This window comes from Acomys minous (assembly GCF_964271855.1).
Source record: "Acomys minous genome assembly, chromosome: 12".
NCBI classification, from domain to species: domain Eukaryota; kingdom Metazoa; phylum Chordata; class Mammalia; order Rodentia; family Muridae; genus Acomys; species Acomys minous.
Window position 1 is genome coordinate 90,997,762 of NC_140493.1, and position 22,259 is coordinate 91,020,020.

General features: G+C 50.8%; 1 protein-coding gene across 5 annotated transcripts in view; it reads right to left on the reverse strand.

The window, feature by feature from the left end:
• The window catches only part of MED24 (mediator complex subunit 24), a 46,619-nt gene that overhangs the window by 1,944 nt on the left and 22,416 nt on the right, over positions 1-22,259 (reverse strand). For 4 of the 5 annotated variants that reach the window (XM_084749351.1, XM_084749349.1, XM_084749350.1 and 1 more), the window contains 20 exons: positions 13,891-13,929; positions 13,618-13,691; positions 12,264-12,496; positions 12,063-12,119; positions 10,652-10,763; positions 10,405-10,555; positions 10,032-10,145; positions 9,574-9,621; positions 8,927-9,009; positions 8,575-8,661; positions 7,026-7,131; positions 6,425-6,567; positions 5,102-5,139; positions 4,592-4,674; positions 4,147-4,325; positions 3,929-4,028; positions 3,497-3,672; positions 1,079-1,343; positions 640-821; positions 318-408 (listed from right to left, as the gene is read on the reverse strand). In XM_084749351.1, the coding sequence (XP_084605477.1) occupies positions 318-408; positions 640-821; positions 1,079-1,343; positions 3,497-3,672; positions 3,929-4,028; positions 4,147-4,325; positions 4,592-4,674; positions 5,102-5,139; positions 6,425-6,567; positions 7,026-7,131; positions 8,575-8,661; positions 8,927-9,009; positions 9,574-9,621; positions 10,032-10,145; positions 10,405-10,555; positions 10,652-10,763; positions 12,063-12,119; positions 12,264-12,496; positions 13,618-13,691; positions 13,891-13,929 (2,361 nt within the window). The remainder of the gene's footprint in view (positions 1-317; positions 409-639; positions 822-1,078; positions 1,344-3,496; positions 3,673-3,928; positions 4,029-4,146; positions 4,326-4,591; positions 4,675-5,101; positions 5,140-6,424; positions 6,568-7,025; positions 7,132-8,574; positions 8,662-8,926; positions 9,010-9,573; positions 9,622-10,031; positions 10,146-10,404; positions 10,556-10,651; positions 10,764-12,062; positions 12,120-12,263; positions 12,497-13,617; positions 13,692-13,890; positions 13,930-22,259) is intronic. The other variant, XM_084749352.1, reaches the window with a different exon arrangement.

The window sequence follows — 22,259 nt, forward strand, 5'->3', positions numbered from 1 at the left end:
GTCACACACCCTACTCCCCAAGTCTCCACGGACTGGAGGGCAGATCTGAGTGGAGGAATGAGCTTTCTGCAGTCCTTGGCAAGCATCATCAAAGGTGATCCTTCCCACACCCCAGCCTCTGCCTTAGTGAGCACAAAGGCCCCTCATCAAGGACACTCAGGGGGCCACATCGGCCACTCCTCCAGACCCTGACCAATCAAACAGGCCAACACAACTTATCTTAGCCCCACTCCCTGCCCGGGAAGGTAGCTCTCTGCTTTAAGCGATCAGAAAATGTTTGCTGAATAAGCACGTGAGCAAGCCGGCAGCGGGCCTACCTCGATGTCTTCTCTGTGCCTCTTCTTCTGGCGAGAGGACGCCTGCCCCTTGTGGGAAGAGGAAGAACTCAGGGCGCACCACACGGCTAGTCTGGCAAAGGTTCCAGGAACAAGGCATAGTTAGAGGGCCCCAAAAAAGCTATGTGTGCCCATGCTGAACAAGCCCACTCTATCCCCTGCCCCACCCCCACCTCCGCTCAGCAGGCCCGCCAACCACAGCCCAGCTTCCTAGGGTGGCACCAAGGCTGAGGTGACTCAATCTGGGTGCTAGCTGCTTAGGGCTCAAGGTGGGAGACCAGGAAGGCTCTGGAGAGGATCCTACTTGGCCAGTGCGGTGCCAGGAGGGTCCATAAGGCTGTGCCACTTAGACGAGTCCGTAAGCAGGCCAGGCAGGATGTGGCCCAGCAGAACCAAGGTCACTTGCTGCATGTCCAGACAGAAGATGGAGTAGAGCAGCTGTACTGCCCTCAGGGTGTGCTCCTTGCGAGTCTCCTTCAGCAGCTCCTGAGAGAGAGGCGAGCAGCTACTGAGATGCTGCAAGCGCTCTTGGGCCCTAGGGTGCTGATGCTCTAGCCACCTCTACAGCCAAAGGTGCTATTCAACCCTGACTCTAAGGTGCTTCTCTGAGGTGAGGCTCCTACCTCTGTCTCCCCAGGAGACCACCCACCTTCTAGCAACTTCCCAGAGAAACGTGGCCTATCCCCGCTGAGGACATCTGCCTCAGTCTACACAGCTGCCCACATCAACCCCAGCCCAAGTACCTTAATCAGGTTGTTGCAGAACCAGTAGACGCCACCCATGTGCAGCAGGGTGTCAAGGATGTGGATGGAGCGGCTGTCCACCCAGCCCCTCTCCAGAACCTTGGCAAAGATGTCCGTCAATACCTCCTTGATGGGGCGCTTGGGAGGAAGCAGGTTCCAGTAGGGCATGGTGTCCACACCCGTGGACGGAAACTTGATCTGCGTGGCCGTCTGCTGGAGCACGTCCGCACACATGTGTTCCAAGATTGAGTTCATAATCACCACCCTGGGGGAGCAGGGAGGACATGCAGCCATTACCCATGGAGTTGGGTTACGGAAACATGGCTGAGGAATTAGAGCCACCGTGTGCCGGGGACAGGACACCACGGTACAGCCCACTACTGATGGGGAGCTTACTTGCTGGCATGAAGCCGAGGAGAGGCACAGGGCAGGGACTTTCCCCTCTTACAGGTTCCATCAATCTATTCAGCTTTTCTGTCCCTTCCTCTCCCCTCCAACTTCTCCCATCCCCCAGGCCGGAGCTCTACCAAATCAGGGTCATAAATAAATATAATCACTTCCCTCTGAGCTGAGTACTTGAGGGGGGTGGGGGTCCCGCCCAGGCCTGGCCTCCTCCCAAAGTAAACTATAACTTCCAGGAGTGGCCCTAGGGCCGCCCCACAAGACTCTTCCCGGCCCTGGGTAGCTGGGCAAAGTGTGTACAGCCCGGAATCCTCTGGGAGCATCTGGGGCTGTGAACGCAGCTGGGGTCTGACAGCCTGGAGGCCAGCACAAGGAAGGCTGTCTCGACCTTCAGAGCCCCTCTGTCACATGTACAAGGGATCACAGGATTCTCACTACACACACACACACACACACACACACACACACACACACACACACACACCCCCTTGAGATAAATGATGCCAAAGCAACGTCCCAAAAGCAGGAGAGAGCAGATTTGATCTTTTTGGGTTTTTTTTGGGGGGGGGGGGTTTCAAGACAGGGTTTCTCTGTGTTAGCCTTGACTGTCCTGGACTCGCTTTGTAGACCAGGCTGGCCTCGAACTCACAGAGATCTGCCTGCCTCTGCCTCCCGAGTGCTGGGATTAAAGGCGTGCGCCACTATGCCCAGACTGCAGATTTGATCTTACAGAGCCTCCTCAAACTATGTTTCAGCTGTTTTCACATATCCCTCAGAAAGCTTCCTTGGCAGCTGCCTTGTGAGCAGCCCCAGCACCCACATCCACAGCAGCACTCTCCAAGCGCCCCTGAGGGCAGGATAATAGCCAGGAGGGGCACGCGCATGCAATGTTACTCAGCCTTGAAAAGGAAGGAAATCCTGTCACATGCTACAGTACGAATGACTTTTGAGGAAATTATGTGGAATAAAGTTAGTCACGAAAAGGCAGCTATTACGTAATTATAGTTATATGAAGTATCTAGTGTAGCCTCGCAGAGTGCAGAAAAGCAGCACAGTAGTTGCCAGGAACCCAGAGGAGGGGAGGTAGACCGTTGTTTATTGACTAAAAGGCTCAGATACACAAGATGAAAAACGTCTAGAGCCATGTCACAATCCCAACTGACTTGCTATCCTGAAGATACCCAGTTGTAATGATAAGTTTTCTAGTATGTGCTTCTTGACACATTTAGAAACCAACAGCCAAACAGTTGAGTGAGTGACCTGACACTACTGAACCCAGTGCAGCGGAAGCCCTTGAAACAGTCACCAGGACAGCTGGGGCGGGGAGGGAAGCTATAAAAACTGCAGATGGCTCAGAGTTCCTCGACAGTGACACAGCCATACAATCCCTTTGCTCTTTTGCCTCAGCTAGTTTTCTGGAACTTGGAGCCTTTGAGGACAGAAGTCAAGCCGTTTGGGCTCTGTAATTCCCACACATGGGAGGTGCAGGGTTAAAATACTCTTGACACAGAGACACACAGCAAATACCTGCTGCGCCAGTTGAGTCAATGTGTGAATAAAAATGTGAGGGAAAGCTGGGTGCGGTGGCACAGGCCTTTAATCCCAGCACTTCAGAGGAGAGGCAGGTGGATCTCTGGGAGTTCAAGGCCAGCCTTGTCTATAAAAAAGTCCAGGACAGCCAAGATAACACAGAGAAACCCTGTCTCGAGTAACAAACGAAGGAGGAGGAGGAGGAGGAGGAGGAAGAGGAGGAGGAGGAGGAGGAGGAGGAGGTGAGGGAGTGGTGAGGAAAGAGGGAAACGAGTGACAGTCAGCTGCCCTGAGTGTGTGCACTGCCTCAGCTGTGGGCTGAGCTGAGCAAGGTAGGCTGGTCAGGACTTGGATGGGACAGGAAGTGGCTTGGTGAGCGGCTTCTGAGGAAGGTGAGGGCTGCCGGCGTGTGAGCGAGCGAGCGGGAACCGACTCCTCAGCAGCACACACCTGCAGGGACTGGGCGGGGCAGCCCAGGCTACCGACCTCTCGTTGTAGAACTGCAGTGTGTTCTCGCTGTACAGCGGCCCCGCCAACTGGCGGATCATCTGCAGGGACTTCTCCCGCTCATCCAGGCCCAGCATGCGGACGTGCGCCACAAGCCACGCCACGGCACACACCGCCAGACTGCACACCTTCCCCTTGATGTTATCCGTGATTTTCTGGAGGGAGGAGAAGAAAATGACTCGGGGACTCTCTCCCCTTCCCTGGCCATCGCTCCCATTGCCTCTGGGGGACGCTAAAGGTCACAGGTCGTGTCCCAAGGTACATTTCACACCTCTGCAACACAGATTTGATTTTCTCTCAAAGATAAGTGGGAGGGACAAAGTGGCTAAGGAAGACTAGCGCCAAAACATGCTCTCCATGACCGGCCCCGTGCCTCAGGCAAGGAAGAGGCGCAAGTAAAGACGGAGCTACCTGGATGGACTCGAAGGCCAGAACCCCATTCTCCCAGGCATTGAGGATTTCCAAAATGGCTGCTGAAATGCTCAGGCAGGCTTCATGCCACTTCATCTGTCTACAGAGAGGATTAGGGGTGGGAGAACCATCATTACAAGGGAGCACGAGATGGGATTAGGGGAGGGGGTCTTGGGATGCCCCCACTACTACCCCAGGTCAGGACGCAGGTCACTAACACTAGCTTCATCTCTGAGGAGTTGTTGAGCAAGGCCACCAAAGACTCTACTTTGGTGGAGTCAGGCCGGAAGCAGGGGTGGTCAGGGTTCAAAATCTTGCCCTCCTCAGGCATGCAGGTCTGCATCCAGGTCTCAAAGAAGGGGACTTCCTCTCCTGAGCTTGACTCGGAGAGAATCACCTGGATAAGACAAAGACCGCAGCTGAGAGCAGAGGGCGTGGCACAGCCTGGGCTCTTTTCAGCTCCACCACCATTCCCAGTCTGTCCAGGAAGGCAGACAGGGAGCTTTGCTGCCACCTAGTGGTCCGTATGAATGTGTCACTAGAGGACCTGTGGACCTGCCGGCTCGGGAGAGGAGGAGGGGCAATGGTGAGGTGAGGGAATTGCTGGCTGTTCCCCCCACTCATCTGCTGCCTCCTGTTGGCAGCAGCTCTCATCTCCCTCACCTCTGAGCCGTAGGTCTGGGCCACGTGGCACAGCATGAGGAAGGAGATGTCGAAGAGCAAGGCACGAACGGAGGCTGTTTTGGCTGTGGGAAAGGGAAGGATGCCAGTGTCTCAGCCCAGGGGCAAGGGAGCCCAAGCCCTGAACAGATGAGGGGACTGAAGGCTTCATGAAAGGTAGGCAAGTACGGAGGCGACATCCCAGCTCAGGGTTTCCTGGAGGAAGGTCAGGGACCAAGTGGTTCCTTCAAAGCTCTGAGGCTCAGAATCCTTTTCTTGGGTCTTCATAAGAACATCATCCCTTCCTTGGAATCCAAATTTCCAGAACCCAAACCAGTGTAAAACAGTACAGGTGGGGGAAAGGCAAAGGGTTGGTTTTGGCAGAATCCCCTCCCAGCATCACCCTGTCTCTGGACAGGAGGCCTTGCCTCCCCAGAATGAGCACAGGCGGCCCCTCCCCCCTCCCCTCCCCCCCTCAGCGCAGATGGGATCTGCAGATCCACTCAAACTTACTGCTCTCTCCGCTGCCATGGGTAGTGAACTCGTTCAGACTGCAGGAGGAACAGAAACAGGCGGCATCAACCAGAGCAAGAACTGAGCGACAGCCACACAGGAGGGTGGGGTGGGGGGGTGGGAGGACGCAAGACATCAGAGCCCCAACTACAGGTTATACATAAAACAACTGGTATAACAACAGAAAAGATGTCACTAGTATTAAAAGAATATGGTGGCTCTCATCTATAGTCCCAACACTGGAGGCACTAAGACATGAAGATTTGAGGCCAGCTTGGGTTACACAGTGAGATCTTGATGCAAAAGATTTGTAAGGTTCCCAGAATGGAGCCATGTTCTACATGTCAAACTCTAGGTAAACTCTCGCAAAGCAACAGAATTTAAGAACCCTTAATAGCTGAGCTTGGGGGTGCACGCCTTTAATCCCAGCACCAGAGAGGCTGAGGCAGGAAAATTCTCTGTGAGTTTGAGGTCAGTGGGCACTAGATAGTGAGTTCCAGGGCACTAGATAGTGAGTTCCAGGACAGCCAGAGCTACTACACAGAAAAACCTTGTCTAAAAAGAAACCAAACCAACCAAACGAAAAAAGAACCCCATGCTGATAGCTGGGTGGTGCCTGGGGGTGGAGGCAGGAGGATCAGTTCAAAGCCAGCATCAGCTATAAAACTGAAGCCAGCCTAGGCTACATGAGACCCTGGTCAAAAGGAAATAAATAACTGGGCCAAAGAATTCTTCCATGGGCCCGCTGGGTGTGGTTGCACATGCATTTTATCCCAGCACTTGGGAGGCAGAGGCAGGGAGATGACTGTGAGTTCGAGGCCAGCCTGGTCTACAAAGTGAGTCCAGGACAGCCAAGGCTACACAGAGAAACCCTATCTCAAAAAGGCAAAGGGGGAAAAAATATTTCTTCCATACCTACTATTCAATGCCTCATTTTTAAAAAATATATTTATCTTTTATTCTTACGTGTATGTATATGTGTTTGTGTTAGTTACGTGCCCCATGTGTGTACAAGATCCTGCAGAGGCTGGAGACTGGAGTGACAGGCTGGAGTGAGCCGCTATGTAGGGCCTCTGGAAGAGCAGCCAGCGTCCTTAACCACTGAGCCATCTCTCCAGCCCCTCAATGCCTCATTATCTTATCAAGCATCTTTATTCCTTCTTCAGAGGGAGAGAAAAGAGCTCTGTGAATCACTGAACCTCTGTCATGGGTCCTGGCTAGGACGCTCTGGCCTGGCCTGTACACCTCAGGGAGACACATATGCAGGCACCTCCTCCCTCCACACAGGACCTCCCCTTCCACACAGGGTACAGCTCTCCTCACTTGATGAACTTCCGGGCAAAGGATTTAAGCTTTCCAGTGGCAGCGGCGGCAGCCAGCAGCAAGTCCAGGCTCTTCCCAGACAGCATGTGTCCCAGGACCCCCAGCAGCCCCTCCGGGGACTTGGAATGATCTGCATCCATTGTCTGGGGCACAGCAGGAAATCAGTGAGCAACAGTGAAGACCCCAGACACAGCCAGCCACGTTTTCTCTCTGCGTGTCCCCACTGACAGACACACTGGACCTTGCCACATAATCCGTCACTTCTATCTCCAACAGGAAGATGACTGAGGGAAACTCTTTACTCATGAGCAGTGTACTCAGCTACACTAGTGTGGTGGGCAGGGGCCGGGAGGACCTGGCTGGGGCTTCCCTTAGGTATCTTCACGGGGTGGTGTCGAGAGAGGCGCCAACCGTAGCACCAAGGACACAGCGGAAGGTCAACCAGCATGGGTGGTAGCTACCTTTGCCTCCCCCTGTTCACTCCCCAAACAGCTCTGCATGGAGAGCAGAGAGGTCTGTGGGCCCTGCTCCTTCATCTGGAAGTAGAGGAAAGCTGACAGAAGGAAGGGAGCCCACAGTGGCCCAGGCGCGGCGCACTCACCTTGAGGATGTTTGTGACAGTGGGTTCTGCCCGCAGGATCAGCCCAGGGTTGGGCTGGATGTTAGCGTTTTCTGAAGACTTTAGCTGGGGATCCCGATCTGTTGTGCTAAGGCCAGAACCCAGAGAAGAAAACAGAAACAAGGTCTCACCCTGTAGCCCAGGCTGGCCTCAAACTCAAGGCGACCCTCCTGTTTTCAGCCTCTCGAGGTTGGAAGTACAGGTGTGACCTACCTACCATACTTCGCTAAGAAAAAACACTTGTTTGTTTGTTTGTTTTTCAAGACGGGGTTTCTCTGTGTAACAGCTCTGGCTGTCCTGGTACTCGCTCTGTAGTCCAGGTTGGCCTCGAACTCACAGAGATCCGCCTGCCTCTGCCTCTGCCTCCCAGCCCGAGTGCTGGGATTAAAGGCGTGCGCCGCCACCACTACCACCACCACCACCACCACAGGCTAGAAAAAAATCTTGATACATTTTTTTTTTTTTTGTTTTTGTTTTTCAAGACAGGGTTTCTCTGTGTAGCCTTGGCTGTCCTGGACTCGATTTATAGACCAGGCTGGCCTCGAACTCACAGAGATCCACCTGCCTCTGCTTCCTGAGTACTGGAGTACTGGGATTAAAGTGCGCCACCACCTCCTGGCTTGATACATTCTTGAATCCACTGGGTGTGGTGGCTTGCACCTTTGATCTCGAGCCACTCCAGAGGCAGAACCAGGTGAGCTGCTGCCTTTGAGTCCAACCAGAGCTCCACAGTGAGATTCTGTTTTATAGAGAAAAAAATTCTCTAATCCAACTTTAGAAATAGAAACAAGGGCTGGAGAGTTGGCTCAGTGGTTAAGAACACTGTCTGCTTTTCTAAAGGTCCTGGGTTCAATTCCCAGCACCCACATGGCAGCTCACAACTGTCTGTAACTCCCAAGATCTGACACCCTCACACCAATGCACATAAATTAAAATTAAATAAAAATATTTTTAAAAAAGAAATAGAAACAAAAGCAAAGAGGAGATGGACACAGCATATAGGACACTTGGGGGCTGGCAGTGTAACTCAGTCACACAGCAAACACCTCACATGCACAGCACTCCGGGTCAGACTCTTTAGTGTTAGGGTAAAGTTTGTGAGTGAGAGTGTACCCAGTATCACGATCATTTCAACTTGTTGTTATCATTACATTGTTGTGAAAGTTCAGTTAAGAGTAAAGGAAAATAGCCAGGCGTTGTGGTGCCCGCCTGTAATCCCAGCACTCGGGAGGCAGAGGCAGGCAGATAGATCTCTGTAAGTTTGAAGCCAGTCTGGTCTACAAAAGTGAGTCCAGTACACCCAAGGCTGAATAGGGAAACTCTGTCTCAAAAACAAACAAACAAACAAACAAACAAAGAAAAACTCTGGTCTAACCAAGTCCTGTTCCCCAGACCCAGAGGCATGGACTCAGTCACTTGCAACTCAGACTTCAAAGAGGAAGAGAAAGGCACCAGGGACCAATCTGGTGAGAGAGGGGGGTGGGGGAGAGAGAGAGAGATCAGGGGGGCCCAAGGCAACCTCCCAACATACCGCTTGCCCACAAGGCTCGCAAAATCGACTTCAGACAGAAGGCCCTGCTTGTTACACTCTTGGAGGAGGAAGTTTGTGCAGTCACAACTGTGGAGGGAAGCCGGAGGGTGGACGTGAGCAGAGAGCTGATACAAGGGGAGCCCGTCCAGTCTCCTCCCTCCTTCAGAGTGAGGGAACCCAAGTACCCGAAGGTAGAAGGGCTCTGGGTATTTGGCAACTATGAGCCTGCTGCCTCCCACCCCTGCCAAGCAGTCCAACAGGAAGAGGGTCCCTGCAGCTCATCTGACATGGCGAGCGGGGAAGGACTCAGAAAACCTTCCATAAATCGGGTGAGCAGAGAGAGGGCTCGTACTTGCATCGCTGGTCAGCTTTGTCCAACAAGGGTGTGAGCTTCAGCAGGAACTCAAAAGCACAGTTGACATCCTCAGTGAAGTCCTAGAGAGCCAGAAACTCCTACAGGGTTCTATGTCCTCTGGGCCCCCACAGTCTGAAGTGAAGGCCCATAAGGAGCCTTGCTCGGTAATAGACAGTAGGCTGTGACCACCGCTAGCCCGCAGCAACCAGGCAGGGAGAAGATGGAGGCACCACACTCTCTGTGGTGACCCTGGCCAAATCCCTATAGGGACTCTTTCTGCTGGGGTGAAGGGAGCCAACCTAAGCCACCAAGTACGTGTGCAAGGATGGACACACGTGACCATAGGTACACACAGCCTGCCTCTGGGAACAAGAACACACCACGACTCAGCTGCAGCCTAAAAGACCCAACCTTGTGGCACAGGCCTTTAATCCCAGCACTGGGGGTGGGGGTGAGGGTGGGAGAAGGCAGGGGGATCTCTGTGAGTTCAAGGCTAGCCTGGTCTGCAAAGGAGTCCAGGATAGCCAGGGCTCTGCGTAACAGAGAAACCCTGTCTCGAAAAAGAGAACAAAAACAAAAAGAGGGAGGGAGCCACGCTTTTGCAGACTATCTGCTCCCATGCCCCATCCCATCCCCTAACTCACCTTTTCCCCATGAAAATATTTCTTCAACTTCACCAAAACCTGCGGAATCTAGGACATGAGCAAGGAGAGAGGGAGGTCAGGGAGCTTCTGCTGACCCTTACCAAAGATGAGCCCCATTCCCTGCTGTGGGCTGAGGCAGGAAAGCTCTTCTGACAATGACGGTACTTTCTGAATAAGCCGAAGGTTGCCCGAGCACCCAATGCCTCTTGGCCTATAGGACACAGGACCCTTAACAAGGAAACCCTATCAGCAGCACGGAGCTGCAGTCCAGAGGGCACCTGGGCCACCTTCCCTGGCTCTCTTAGCTGCTCTGAACTAATGTGGCTAAAACGAACTGAAAAAACAGCAGAACCCCCAAGAAGACAAACTACATGCCAGGAGGGGACACACAGGACACGCTGCTGCTTCTCCTGAGAGCTGTCCCTCCGCTGGCTCTTTGCTCCCGTGTCACCAGGTACCTTGAGATAGGTGAAGGCCGTCCACTTCAGCTCCTGCGTACCCTCAGGGGATTCAATGAGTCCCACAAAGCAAGCTTTCCAGATTTCCAGGACAAAAAGAGGGGTGGGGATGTGCTGTGGGAAGTCCAGGGGTGCAGTATAAGAGACTGCCCAGGCCCTTTCTCCCTTCCTCAGGCTCCAGGGACCAGGCTGGGTCTCTGACTGCACATCGAGGTCCCAGGTCAGAACCAGGATCGTGAGGTCAGATGACAAAACTGTGCACGACTGGTATTTATGGTCCACCAAGGAATCAAGAGGAAATCTATCCCTCTCAAGTACCAGGCTCCTTCCCTCTTGGCCCAGATGGCCACCCACTTTGCTTGGCCACACCCACCTGCATGCGCTTCACCATCATCAGCTGCTCCACCAGGGGCTGCGTCTCCCCAGTCAGGTTCATGGTGCCCTCAAGCAAGATGAGCGCGTGGACAGTGGGGAAGCCAGTCTTGTGCAGCTGTTCCGAGTGCACTGACAGCATAGTGGGGATACTGAGGAGACAGACACATGAGGACAGGACTAGGGACTGAAGAGACAGCGGGAGAATGGACCACATACCCCACCTCCCATCTCCTCCAGAACCGAACCTCCTGATGAGTGTGCCACACTGCTCAGCCTGGTTCCGGAGCTGGGGGTTGCTGATATTGGTCAGGATCTCCCCAAGCTTTAAAAGACAATGCTCAATGGCAGTCCAGGAGGCTGATGGGGAAAAAACAAGGGGAAAACATGCTGGAAAGGAGAAGTAGGGACGGTCCCCACTTCCTTGTCGGTGGTCCTCCCTGGGCCCGTGAAAGCACACAGCAAGGCCTTTTCTGAGGATGAGGAATCAGGGTCCTGAGGGCAGCATGCTTCTCTAAGGGGAGTAGGTACCATGGGACAGAGCCCCCTAGAACCCTTACCAGAGGCCTGACTTCCGTGGGCTACATACAACTGACTGGAGACACAGAATCCACCGGAGTGAGGCAGAGGGGTGGGTATAGAGTCCGTGGCTGAGCGGGGACAACGGCTACCCTAGAAGGCTGGCCTCTCAGCAGCGATCACTTCTACTCTAAGCAAGCTAGCTCCAAACACCTTGCCAACAGAGCTTTCTAGTTTCTATTCTTCTAACAGCTTGCCCAATAGAGCCACCTACTGGCCTCTCAAAGGCATGCACTCATGGTCTACAGCACATACTTGGTGTCTGAGGACTAGCCACACATCATGGTTACATTTCCGAAGGGTCACATGATGAATGATGGTACCAGCTAGCCAACTAACCTCCATGGGGCACAGGGGTGAAAGGAAGACAACCAGGCCCTAAGGTCCGTTTAAGAGTAAGCATTCATCTACTTCCTACCAATAAACGTTTAGCAAGTGCTCAAGAAGGCAAAGTGCTGCCAACAGCAACAAGAAAACAGATGAAGAAAAATGTCAGCGCAGCCCATTTTGACACAGTGATCATTCTTTCTGGACTTTTCCCAGACAAAGCAATTTGCACAAGAGAGACTAACGCCCTAAACAAAGTCTCCCACCAAGCCCTAAAGACATGGATGTCACCCACTCTAGCGTTCCTGTGGACAGAAAACAAGAGACCCTCAGGTGGCCCTAGCCACTGCGGCTCAAGCAAGACGGTGGCCTCAGGCCTCTGCTGCTGGGAGAATTCCCTCTCATAGATCTATCTGCCTGCTCTCAGGCTCTGGAAGGTCCCAACACTTAACATCAGAACCGGAGATGAGAGATACAGCACAGTCACAACAGACAGGCACTGAGCTTAACCAAAAGCCCCAGGTCACCTGAGTCATCTGCTTCTAGACAGTAACATGGAGACAGACGAGAGCAGACGATGTGCCTGTCTCGTCCTCGAAGTTCCTCCAGGTGCACGGCATTCGAGTCTTACTCCCCACCAGTGTGTAAGCTTGCTGAGGGCATGGACCCTGCCACATGCTCCTTTGGTAGCCCCCCGCCCCCACCTCCAGCACCTGGCACAGTGCTGGGCACACAAGAATGCTCAGTAAATACCTGTTGGTTGATTGGCTCGGGTGCCACCCTGCCCAAGTCCCTGGGATGTATGCAATGCTTATGGGGAGAGAAAAAAGGAAGTGGGATGATTTCGGATCCTTCTAGAAAGAAGTGGGATGGCATCCTGCCTCTCCCCTCTCAATCAAAGGACCAGCTACAGAAGCAGTGGCAGGCAGGGTGCAGGGGACTCAGGGGACATACAGGCCTCCTCGAGCTTGGCGATATGCAGCAGGGCTCGGTTCTTGGTGCTGCTGAGGGTCTTCTCCAGGCACTGCAAGCACAAGGCAAGCTGCTTCTCCCCCGGGGCTGGATTGCCACCCTCCAGTCCTTCCTGGAGCCGCTCTGCAGAAGCTGTTGTACAACGCAGCAGCCAGTGGAGGGCGCTAAGAAGCGCTCGGCATAGTCCGATGCACTCCTCTGCTTTGCCATGGCAGCTACCCAGAAAAGATGAAAATTTGTATCTATTCCAAAAGCTGAAACCCAACCCACACTAACGTTTCCCTCATCGTCTCTGGCACTCTCCTACTAGAGGACTGTGGAACAGCAAGGTCGGGTGCTTTGTGTTTTGTTTTGATTTTTTTTGTTTGTTTTGTTTTGGTTTTTGTTTTTTTGGGGGGGGGGGCAGGGAGAAAGGACAGAGAAATTTTCTGTGTATCCTTAACTGTCCTGGACTTGCTTTATAGACCAGGCTGGCCTCTAACTCATGGAGGCATGCCTGCCTGCCTTTGCCTCCCCCAGTGCTGGGATTACAGGTATGCACCACTGTGCCCAGCTGGTGCTTTGTATTTGATTGCTAATTATTTTGCTTGCTGTCTCTTATGAGCAAACTACCATGCACCCCAAGTATTGCTGTGTATGTAACCTTGCCTCCCTGTTTGACTAATAGAAGGCCAGAAGTGAGGCAGGAGCTAGGTTTTGAGGGCTGCATGGGGAGGACGGGAGGAGAAAAGAAGGGGCAGAGTCGCCATGGGTGGGTGAAGAACCACGTGGCCAGGAGGAGGGCCTCTGAGGCTCCACACGGAGAGAAGCGGCCAGGCTGGACGGCATAAGCAAGTACTCTGGGATTGTGGATGGAAATAGCCCAGAGAGGAACGACTAAAGCAGATGGCCTGAGGTGGGGGCTGGCAGATAGCGAGGTAGCTTAGGTGGACGTACCTGCCCAGCCACAGGTGAAAATAAGGCTTTTTCTAATATCTATCAGGTGCCTGTGTCTTTTATTGATTATGACAGTGGGCTAGATAAAACCATCATAATAAATAGAGGCTTTTAGTAGTACAAATTAATAGCATATATATTTTCTGCAACAGGACAGAGTTGGAAAGTTGGCAGAATGCTAGGTGAGACACCTAGGCCAGCCAGCTTCCACTAGACCAGATTTTACACCAGCTCTTCCAAATAAAGAAGAGGCACTATGTGGAAGCTGGGTGTGGGCAGGCGCACACAGGAAACATAGGAGCCCACATGGGTCCCCACAGTGGTCTCAGGCTGTCTCTAGACTTTTCCTCAGCACTGAGAGAACGATGGAATGTTCTGGGCTTCCTCATTCATCTCTTACCTAAGTCGATCACAAAACATGTCCATGATGTCCAACAAAGCCTGAACACACAGGTCCCTGGAAAAGTCATCAAACTGTGGAAAGAACAAAGCACAAGGAAGAGGCTACAGTCAACAGCTGTGCCCGGGTCCTCCTTCCAGCCTGGGGGCAGACACAGCACCCTCTCCACGTGGAGAGGGTTCCTAATCCCCAGGCCCCTGGGGGGGGGGTGGCTACAATGCCAGGCAGAGGCATCAGGTGCTGCCTGTCCCCCTCGGGGACACATGGCCATACCTTACTGATAGCAGTGAGCACAGAGGAGGAGGACACCATCTAGAAGGGAGAGAAGGGAGAGACAGACATTCAGAGAAGCCATCTGCTTGAGAAGGGCAAACACTGATGTTTTCTTGGGGGCGGGGATTGGTTTTTTTGTTTTTCAAGACAGGGTTTCTCTGTGTAGCCTTGGCTATCCTGGACTCACTTTGTAGACCAGGTTGGCCTTGAACTCACAGAGATCCACCTGCCTCCCAAATGCTGGGATTACAGGGGTGCGCTACCATGCCCAGCTAACACTGATGCTTAAACTCCTACAACCCCTACCAGAAGCTTCCTCTCAGCTGTTTAAAAAACACACAGTAACACCAGGCAGTGGGTTACATGGTGAGAGCCTGGCTCAAAAATAAAAAACAAAATACATGAAATGAAGCCAGACACAGGGACACGTGCCTGCAATCCCAGCACTATGGGAGGCAGAGGCAGGTGCATCTCTGTGAGTTCCAGGCCAGTCTGGTATACAAAGCAAGTCTGGGACAGCCAAGGCTACACAGAGAAAACCTGTCTCGAAAAACCAAAAAAAAGAAAGAAAAGAAAAGAAATCTTTGGTTCCAGGTCCTGGGTGTGTAGTTCAATGGTGGAGTGTTTGCCTAGCATCCCTGCCTGCAAAATAAATAATTTTTTACTTTATTTTTATATTTTTATTTATTTATCTTGTTTGTTTGTGTTTCGAGACAGGGTTTCTCTGTGTAGCCTTAGCTGTCCTGGACTCACTTTGTAGACCAGGCTGGCCTCAAAGTCACAGCAATCCATCTGCCTCTGCCTTCCAAGTGCTGGGATTAAAGGCATGCGCCACTACGCCCAGCTTTATATTTTTATTTTATGTGAACTGGTGTTTTGACTGCATGTATGTCTGTGCCACATGCATGCAACACCCTGGAAGTCAAAAGGGCATGGGATCCCCTGGGCCTGGAAGAGGTGGCTAGTTTTTTATTTTTATGTTTTGTTTTGTTGAGACAAGGTTTTTCTGTGTAGCACTCTGGCTGTCCTGGAACTTACTCTGTAGACCAGGTTGGCCTCAAACTCAGAGATCTATCTGCCTCTGCCTCCCAAGTGCTGGGATGAAAAGTGTCTGCACTGTGCCTGGCCAGCAGCTAGTGTTGCTAAGTGCTGAGCCATCTCTCTGATCCACAGATAAGTTTTAATTCCTCAGGGATACTATCCTCCATATAAGTGCTGGTAGCCACAGTGCTACTCAGCACAAAAAGAACAATTTCTCTAGTGCAGAAAATCCCCTTGGATCACGTTGCCCTAAAGCTTCTCCACAGCATTAAGAGATGTTACAGGAGCAGTGGCATGCTCAGTCCTAAGAACATGCACTTAAGACTGCTGATGGTGGGCCGGGCGTGGTGGCGCACGCCTTTAATCCCAGCACTAGGGAGGCAGAGGCAGGCGGATCGCTGTGAGTTTGAGGCCAGCCTGGTCTACAAAGTGAGTCCAGGACAGCCAAGGTTATACAGAGAGACTCTGTCTCGAAAAGCCAAAAACAAAACAAAACAAAACAAAACAAAAAAAGACTGCTGATGGTCCTGGCTTCCACCCCCAGCACTGAGGGAAAAAGAAAAAGAAAAGGGAGGCAGAGGATGTTTTTTTCATATGCACACACACAGAACTTCTGTGTGACATAAAATTTAAAAGCCTAAATTAAAAACATACATAATTCTAGCCCGGTGGCTCACACCTTTAATCTCAGCACTTGGGAGGCAGAGGCAGGTGGATCACTGTGAGTTCGAGGCCAGCCTGGTCTACAAAGTGAGTCCAGGACAGCCAAGGTTACACAGGGAAACCCTGTCTCAGAAAAAAACAACCAACCAAACAACAAAAAACATACATAATTATATACATCCCTATTGTAAGACTTCTCAGAACCATAATGTATTTATATACGGTGAGAGATGACTCAGTAGGTAAAGACACTTGCTGTCTAATCTGATGACTGGAGTTCAATCCCCAGAACCCATATGCCAGGAGAACCGACTGTGCCCTACACACACACACACACACACACACACACCTGGCACATGTGTCCCACATCCCAGAGGAGCACAAGCAAGTTAGCCTCCAAAGTTATTTCATCATCAGACCTCATTGAACTAGGACTTCCAAAACACATTTGTAGAAAATCTGCCTGGACAGCAAATCCCTTGGGGACAGAGATAATATGAAATTTATATCTGTTTCTCTAGCACTAAGCCTTGGGCTCATCCTCAGGAAGGTTTCATTGCTTCAAGTAGCTGAATTCTATTAATGAGACACAATCTGAAAATGTTTTACCTTGCAACACATTTCTGCTGGTAAAATATATTCATCACCATAGAGAGCCAGTTTGATAGAAATGAATTGTTCTGAGGGAATCTCAACTCATAACTCAGCAGGCTGAGGTGTACATAGCCCAGGGGTAGCTCAGGGCCCAGTGCCAGCCTGGCGTGCATATGGCCTTGGATGCAGTCTTCAGCCCAGCAAATAACAACAGTGCCGCCGTGTGTGGGTAAGACACGGTGTCTCCATCACCTGAACAGACAGGGCCTAAACACAGACAACCAGCGCTCAGAGCCAGCAGCAGCAGGACATACTGTGAAGCCAAAGCGAGTGTCTGACAGTGATCAGAAAGTTGGGAGTCTGCCTGGACACAATGACCATGACGTTCCCGGCCAGTGTTTGTTTATTTATAACCTACGTCCCCATAGCGAGAACTTGGAGAAGGACTGGATCTTACTGGATGCCAACCTGCAGGGGGAGCTGGAAGTTTCAACTTATAAAAATAAAAAATCTGGACCCCACACCAAGAAGAGAACCCCCCAACTACGAATGTTCTTATCGAGGCTGTTACACAAAATGAACTCCTGGTCTTCAGCTAGTGAACTCTGTGCATTTCTTCTAAGTGCCTCAGCTAAGGAGTGCCCCAGACACACCTGCAAGCACTTACCACAGGGTGACCTGTCTCTCCCAGCAGGACTGAAGGCTGTTCAGTCTTAACAGTTCCACCGACTAGACGCTCAGAGCTGACATGGGGCCTGGAGGCTGGAGGCTGGTGTGGCCGTCTGCACACGTGGCTAGCTCAGGCTGACCTGGCAGCTGTGTCTAATCCGTTTGCTCTTCTCCATACTCAACACCCCAACCACTCCTAAGTGCCCTCTCCAGGCACAGCACTGCATCAAAGAGCCTCTTAACTCTGAAGATAGAATAAATGACTAATTTTGCACAGCACTTGACAGGCCATGAAGGTCTCTCATCTATACTCTCTCTTCAGCCTTTCCCTGTCTTGCCTTCTCATCGGTGTTCATCTACAGCCCAAGAGCCTATTTCAGAGAGAGCTTCCTGGAGACTCCACATTTCCATTTACCCCCCCCCCTCTGTGTTCTCTCCACAGATGGAGGTCTCCACTCTCATGGTCTCCACCTCCACGCCTTCTGCTTGCTCTTCAGGACACTGCGATCACTCCTGTCCTGAGCCCTGCATGAGCCACGTTATCACAGCCATCAGCAAACGCTTGCTGTTAAACCCACGGGCTCTCACTTTTGATGGAACCCAGCTTCTTGGTAGCAGGTGACACCATCAAACACATCCTTGATTTTCAATCTTTCCTTCCTTTTCTTATTACCTTATATGCTCTGGATGGTTTCCTCTCTGCCCTCTTCAGACTGTTTCTTACACATACGCTTGGGTGCTCAGGAGTTTGGCATGGACCACTTCCCCTTCCCACATTCCCCAAGCAATGGCATCCATGCCCACATCCTCATTACCATCAGAGTGTCAAAAGTTTTTTGTTTTTGTTTTTGCCTTTTTCAAGACAGGGTTTCTCTGTGTAGCCTTGACTGTCCTGGACTCACTATGTAGACCAGGCTGGCCTTGAACTCACAGAGACTCACCTGCCTCTGCCTCCCGAGTGCTGGGACCACAGGCATGAGCCACCATGTCCAGCATCTCAGGTGACTTTTTATGCTTTGCCCTCCACAGATGAATGTGTTAAAGGATGGCTTCCAGCTGCTGGATATAACCCTGAGAGCTGATGGATCAATCCCTATATGGACTCATAAATTGATGGGCACTACTGGAAGAGAGTGGAAACTTCCAAAGGTGGGCCCTAATTGGAGGAAGACAGGCATGGTTTTTGGGTTTGTTTTTTGTTTTTGCTTTTTTGAGACAGAGTTTATGTGTAGCCTTGGCTGTCCTGGACTCACTTTGTAGACCAGGCTGGCCTCAAACTCACAGGGATCCACCTGCCTCTGCCTCCCAAGTGTTGGGATTAAAGGTGTGCGCCACCCCCGCTAGGCAACATTCTTAACACCAACACTTCCCATAGGGTTACATTTCCATGGAACCCAAATATTGGTAATATTTGTTGACAGGAGTTATTTGGTAGCTGTGGGAAAGGAGAGAGAACAAAAAGCGAGAGGGAAGTTTCTAGAAGAATAGAAATGTCGTGACTGTCTGCTATTCTGTACGTTGGTAACATGAATACAGAGAATTGTTTTTAAAAAGTCACTGAGGGCTAGAGAGACAGCTCAGCAGTTATGAACACTGGCTGCTCTTCCAGAGGTCCTGAGTTCAATTCTCAAAAACTACATGGTGGCTCACAACCATCTATAATGAGGTCTGGTGCCCTCTTCTAGTGTTTAGGTGTACATGCAGATAGTGCACTCATACATAAAATAAATCTTTTTGGTTTTTCGGTTTGTATGTTTTTTTTAGTTTTTCCAGACAGGGTCTTTCTGTGTTATCTTGGCTGTCTTAGGCTCACTTTGTAGATCAGGCTGGCCTCAAACTCACAGCCATCCACCTGCATCTGCTTCCCAAATGCTGAGATTAAAGGCAGGAGACACCACACCTGGCCAATACATCTTTTTTTTTTTAAAGATTGATTGATTGATTGATTGATTTATTATGCATACAGTACTCTGCCTGCATGTATGCCGCCCCCAGAAGAGATCATTAGATCACATTATAGGTGATTGTGAGCCACCATGTGGTTGCTGGGAATTGAACTCAGGACCTCTGGAAGAGCAGTCAGTGCTCTTAACCTATGAGCCATCTCTCCAGCCCCAATAAATCTTTAAAAAATACTACTACTAATAAAAATAGGCCAGGCATGGTGGCACATGTCTTTAGTCCTAGCACTCGGGAGGCAGAGGCAGGTGGATCGCTATGAATTCAAGGCCACTCTGGTTTATAAATCGAGACCAGGACAGCCAAAGTGAACATAGAGAGACCCTGTCTCAAAAAAAAAACAAAAAACACAAAACACTGAGTATCCAGGCATTTTAGGACTGGTGGTAGGGGCTGGGGATTTAGCTCAGTGATAAAGCGCTTGCTTAGCAAGCACAAGGCTCTGGGTTCAGTCCTCAGCTCTGGGGGGAAAAAAAAAGGACTGGTGGTGAGGCTGGATGGAAGAGCATTTGTTTAGCATGTATGGCCCTGGTTTCTATTCTCAGAACCCACCCCACGATACAATCACAAAATCTGTACATTTTATCCTAATTTTAAACTTACAATTTTTTTTCCTCGTGTGTGTATGGTGTGTATTCCTATGTGTGCTGGGATCTATGCATGTATGTGCTCATGCATGTGGAAGCCCGAGACTGATGTCTGGTGACAACTCACCACCTCATTCACGAGGCAGGTCTTTCAGCTGAACCCAGAACTCACCAAGAAGGCTCAGCTAACTAACCTATTATTAGCTCAGATGTCTCATTTCTCCCTCCAGGCCCTGGAACAACCGGCAGGCTGCCATGCTCACACAGCGTTTACTTAGGTCCTGGGGATCTGAGCTCCAGCCCTCAGACTTCTTTACCCACTGGGCACTCTCTCTGACAAGGAAATCTTTTTTTTTAGTATTTCAAGACAGGGTTTCTCTGTGTGATAGCCCTGGCTGTCCTGGACTCATTTGGTAGACCAGGCTGGCTTTGAACTGACAGAGATCTGCCTGCCTCTGCCTCCAGAAGATTAAAGGTGTGCGCCACCACACCCAGCTAAAGGTTTTTTGGTTTGGTTTGGTTTGGTTTGGTTTTGGTTTTTCAAGACAAGTTTTCTCAGTGTCACCTTGGCTGTGCTGGACCCACTTTGTATATGAGGCTGGCCTGGAACTCACAGAGATCCACCTACCTCTGCCTCCCAGGGGTCGCCATGCCCGGGCTCTGCTGAGAAAATCTTATCTCACTGTATTTCCTCATAACCACCGTGATAAAGTCCATGTTCCTCACATTGCTCCCTATTATCCGCCCTCTACTTCTCCAAACCACTTTCCTACACTAGGTGTCACAGTGACTGACACCTGTAATCCCACGTAGGAGGCTGAGGCAGGAAGACTGCCATGAGTGCCACCAGGCTGAACTAAAGAGTGAGATTCTGTCTCCAAAATAAAACAAAACAAAACCAAAAAACTATACTGCTCTCCTTGAGGTACTAGGCAGCAGATCCTTACTCAAGGAACACTCAGGGTCCTCAACACCTTTTTAAGGGGACTGGAAGCCCCAGCTTTGTTTTTTAAAAGGCTGAGAAGATGACTTAGCAGGTAAAGCACCTGCCGCCAAGCTTAGCAACCTGCTTTGATGCCAGGACCCACATAATCACCTCCCAGAAGCTGTCCCGCCATCCGTGTGTATGTGATGGCCTACACACACACAAACACAAATGTTTCTCAAGACAGGGTTTCTCTGTGTAGCCTTGGCTGTCCTAGACTCACTCTGTAGACCAGGCTGGCCTCGGCTCACAAAGATCCGCCTGCCTCGGCCTCCTGAGTGCTGGGATTTAAGGCGTGCGCCACCACACCCAACGTAAGAGATTTAAAAAAAAATACTCAACAAACAAAAAAACCCATTAAGGGGACTGGAGAGATGGCTCAGCAGTTAAGAGCACTGGCTGCTCTTGTACAGGACCTAGGCTCAATTCCCAGCACCTACATGGCTGCTGCCAACTATCTGTAACTCCAGTTCCTGAGGATCTGGCATCCTTGCACAAACATACATGAAGATAAAACATCAGTGCACATAAAAAATAAGCAAAATTTAAAATAATAGTAATAACCATAATGATGATGATGTATAATTTACCTAACTCACATTTTCCCACAGTTATGCAACGCAGTTTCTCAGAGATTCAATAATGATACAGGGTAGTTAAGTGTGGCAACAGCTAGACTGTCTGTATAACTCAGTAATACAGTTCCCAAATGACCACTTCGAGATGTTGCTAAAAGTATTCACTGCTCCAGGACCCCAGCACACACCCGTGATCCTGCACTCGGAGGATTGAGGCAAGAGACTTAGGAGTCTGGGGCCAAGCTGAACCACCTAGGGAGACTCAGTCTAAAATCAAACAATTACGCATCAGTAAAAGATCATATAAAGATGGTAGAAAAAGGCCACTGAGTGCATATCTAGGTGCTAGGGCACTCACCTAGTGTGTGAGTGAGCTCCTGGGCTTGATCCCCAGCACAAGGAAGTGCAAGATACAAATCAATGGACTTGAATGTAACTGAGTATAAAGGCCTCAATGATGGGGCTCATATGGCCTGTTAAAGTTTAGTACAGTAACAAAGAATAAACCCAGACGTGATGGTGCGCGCCTTCAATCCCAGCACTTGGAAAGCAGAAGCAGGTGGAACTCCATAGGTGTGGTCTACACAGCGAATTTCAAGACAGCCAAAGTTTCGTTATGGAGAGAACCTTGTCTCAAAAATAAAAAGCCAGGTGTGGTGGTGACTTTTTTTTTTTCAAGACAGGGTTTCTCTGTGTAGCCTCGGTTGTCCTGGGCTCACTTTGTAGACCAGGCTGGCCTCGAACTCACAGCCATCCACCTGCCTCTGCCTCCCAAGTGCTGGGATTAAAGGCGTGCGCCACCACGCCTGGCTGTGGTGGCGACTTTTAATCCCAGCACTCCAAGACACAAAGGAAGGCAGATCATTGTGAGTTCGAGGCCAGCCTGGTCTACAAAGCAAATCCAGGACGGCCAAGGCTCCACAGGGAAATGCTGTCTCGAAAGCAAAGCAAAAAAACAAAAAAACAAAAAACAAAAAAAAACACCCAACAACAACAACAAAATACAACCCAGAAACAAGGAGCTTTGGTTGGTAAAGGTGCCTGGCATAAAAACCCTGCTGACAGAGGACCTGTGTGAAAGTGAAGATCAAAACTGACTCCCCAAAGCTACCTTCTTACCTCCTCATGCCTTCTGCGGCTCACGTGCCCTTCACGCTATAATTCCACATAAACTTTAAAGGGTTTTAGCCCGGCGTGGGTGTGGTGGCGCGCACTTTAATCCCAGCACTCGGGAGGCAGAGGCAGGCGGATCGCTGTGAGTTCGAGGCCAGCCTGGTCTACAGAGTGAGTCCA